The 3560-nt window shown below is 30.5% G+C and overlaps 1 protein-coding gene across 1 annotated transcript; it reads right to left on the bottom strand.

Annotated features, from left to right (window-relative positions):
• Positions 1 to 449: 449 nt before the first annotated feature.
• LOC134726758 (complement C1q-like protein 2) lies at positions 450 to 2814 on the bottom strand. Its single transcript, XM_063591170.1, has 3 exons — positions 2718 to 2814; positions 2329 to 2428; positions 450 to 1524 (listed from the first exon to the last, which is right to left on the bottom strand). The coding sequence occupies exons 1-3, from the start codon at positions 2775 to 2777 to the stop codon at positions 1076 to 1078; spliced, it is 609 nt and encodes a 202-aa protein (XP_063447240.1). The 5' UTR covers positions 2778 to 2814; the 3' UTR covers positions 450 to 1075.
• Positions 2815 to 3560: the final 746 nt, after the last annotated feature.

The following is a 3560-nucleotide window of genomic DNA, read 5'->3' as shown; positions in this document are numbered from 1 at the left end:
TAAAATGGAAATGTTAAGTAATATTCTTCAGAATATTTTAAATGGACTTGATTGTGTTAAATTCTATCATCATGAGATAGAATACCATAACTACATTAAATGTTAACGACCAGTTTAACTGAAATAATATTTCACAAAAACGATTTCAATGTTGTTTTTTCTCGATTATAAAATCTATTAACAATAACAAAAAAAGCAAAGACATTGAGACAATTAATATAAAGTAAAAAGATAAAAACAGGGAAAGTATTGTTATTTTAGATAATTGGATTCTAGTTATTAAAGTAAACATTCAATCCCCTTTTTAAAAATAAAAACACATAAAAGTCAGCTAATTAACATTAAAAAAAAACTATTGATGACCTATACTTGTACCAAATGTTTATGTTCATAATGCATTATTGATATATCAATGATATTAAATAATACTTATTATCAAGCACAGTGAGTTAAGTAAGTAACAACCGGTGCAATCACTTTGTAGACCCGTTAAGTCATACATAACTGATGACAGACGAAACGTCTTTCGTTATAAAAGGTAACGAACATTTTTTTTCTGTTTATGGTTGATGATTTGGTTATTGTTTTAGTGCATTACTTGATTGACATTTGATTCATAAGTTTAATAAAAACACCATCATACATTGGATTATACCAAATTGGTACCTGTCATCCTATTATTAAAAATTATACGAACATTAAAATTCTCTGTTTCAATCCTTAACGTCGAGATTGAAATTAATACACTCTGTTTTATCATAGATAAACACAAAGTATACTTATAATCAACAAAAACATATTATACATATAAGTGAACATAATATTATAACAACGTATTAAGTGTTATAAAATACCACTATATGATACACTGATGATTGATGACCCTGTGACCTCTAACATTCATTAATATTCAAATACATTAATAACGGGGATGCAATAAGTGAAATCAACTGTTTGAATTATAGATCGAACAACAGCTGGTCAGGTGATTGTACTCGTCGTGTTGCATAAGGCCTACCACACAAAGGTTTGATCAACTAAATAAAGGAATGTCATATTGCTGTTTTCGTTTTATCTATTCAAATATTTTCCATCCAGAAAACGTTGTTCTCGACTGGTCCTTCATACTCAGCAATACACCTTGATGATAGAAACCAGTCTTCAAATAAATTTCATCACCTGAAAATACGTAACGAGTTACACTTCCGGTTGAACAGTCATGATCTGACCATTCCTCAGTATCAGTGTGAACTGCACCAATGATAATTGTCCCTTGCATTAGGTATGTTCCCCACTCTCCTAGTTGACCTCCAGCATACTTTTTAGCGTCTCCGCAAATTGTCCAGGTGAATGTATACATCCCTGTGCACTTTACTGTATACTTTCCTGTTGTTGTACTGTAAGCATCGTCCCAGTTAGAAACAGTTTGATCAAACACAATTGTATCGTTTTCAGCTAATAGTTTGGTTGCTAATGCTTGAGTCTCAGACATGTATGACGAAAATGCTGCATTGCATGTGTTAGCTGCAAGTAAATTTGATACATAACAAATTTTCAACTAAATCAGTATTTTCATTGACAACTGTTCACATGTAACTTAAGTTTTGGAAGGGCAATCACCCCTAAAACAAGGTTTAATGCGAGAAAGACAAAATTAATTAATAACCACTAATGACATTTTTCGCCTTACTCACCTGATCATAAAGAGCAGGATCTGCTAAGCCTTTCACAGCAACTGTTATACATAATAGTTTTGTGTGTATTGATTTTTAGGTTTTGATGCAAGTGGTAAGTGACTGCAACTTTTTGTCCGGTTATTTTATATAATTGACGGTGGAAAGGCATGAAATTGATGAATAATGAAGATACATGTTTTATAGGTAATCGTATTGAGAAATTTATTGACGAACTGAGAGGAGCGTTCAGTAAACCATTTTCATTTGCAGGGGTAGCAGAGTAGAACAATGCAGCTTTCAATAGATAGGAACATATATATAACTTGTAAAATCACATGGTAAAGTCCTTGGTTTTTTTTTCAAGAAAAAGAGCAGGATACAGAAATATCTGAGTCTACATATATGACTCAAATATGAAAATCCGTCATGAATATAACTGTAAATAATTTACAAAATGAAATCTGAAATTGAAATATGAATGTTTTTCATATTAAAAGTAAACTAGAACCCATATGCGAGGCTACAAAATAATAGACCTGAATACGCTGCATTGTTTATTAAGTTCAAATGTTCGAAATCAAAACAGTTGGATAGAAAGACCAATTTAAATCTAAATCTTATTTTATTACTGTTATACAATATTTTGACCTACCATTTGTATTACAATATGGAGTTGGAAACAACATAACCATCAACACGGATACCACAGCTGCAGTCATTGATGAAAAGCTGGCTATTATACAGAGAAATATCTGCAACAGAAAAACAAGTGCCATACTCAGAATATGTAGGTAATTTATTGTTCGTATTCCGTATCAATAATAACGTTACGTCATTGTTTTAATTTCCACTGTGAATGACGTCTTTAACAAATCAACAAGTTTTGGTGTACACTTTTGAAAATATTACCCGGAATGCATGAATAATGAATATTTATAAGCTTGTTCTTTTGAAGTTAATTTTTAAAGAAATTAAAAAACAACATTTTAGATATAATATGCCTCCCTATTAAAACAAATGATAGATGTTTGAATGACTTACCATCATAGATTCTGTTTTAGGCTTAGGCTTAGGTCTTTTGTAGAACACCTTAGAATACATGAATGTTGTTGATAACAGCGTTTTCACATGATCTAAATACAAAACATTGCTGTATTAATCCAATGTAAGTACTGTTCAATGTCAAAGCTTTAAATTTTCAAAAAGCATGAGGACCTTTCTTATTTCTGCATTATTTCCTTGTTATACTTATATTATCTATAGCTACTTCAATGTTGTAATACAAATATTTATTTTCAAATTTCAGCAAGGAATGAAGTTGATAATTCTTCTTAAAATACACTTAGAGAACTTTAGAAACATCAAAATAATTGTAAAATTTAGGATCTTTTAAATGGAAGTGAAGGATACCAAGGGGATATACATACACACAAATCAAAACCAATCGTACAGCGCGATGACTTAAAACCAAACACGACCAAAGCAACATCAACATCCAATGAAACAAAATATTGTTAAAAAAAAGGCTGAGCAACATGATCTTCTATAAATCACAAAAACTGGTTGACCGAAGGTTCGGCAGACTATGTTCTACACGTCGTGTTAACCATCGTGTTGCTGATATAAGCATGCATTTCGGTATGTTACATTCGAGGATAAAGGAACTAGATATCCAATATAAATGAAACATCTTGTGATGAATTCAATATATCAAGATAAAACCAGTAAATGGAATGAACCATGGTGATAAGGAAATAGAAATTGTATTTCCTTCCATTGTTTTTTTTCAAGCTAAGATTTTAACTGTTTTATGATATAATGTTTTTAGTTAAATAAAAGTGTTTTTCCTATAATTCAATCATTTATAGAAAGCTTAATAATTTC

This window comes from Mytilus trossulus, chromosome 7, assembly GCF_036588685.1.
Source record: "Mytilus trossulus isolate FHL-02 chromosome 7, PNRI_Mtr1.1.1.hap1, whole genome shotgun sequence".
NCBI lineage: Eukaryota > Metazoa > Mollusca > Bivalvia > Mytilida > Mytilidae > Mytilus > Mytilus trossulus.
This window is presented reverse-complemented; position numbering and strand designations above follow the sequence as displayed.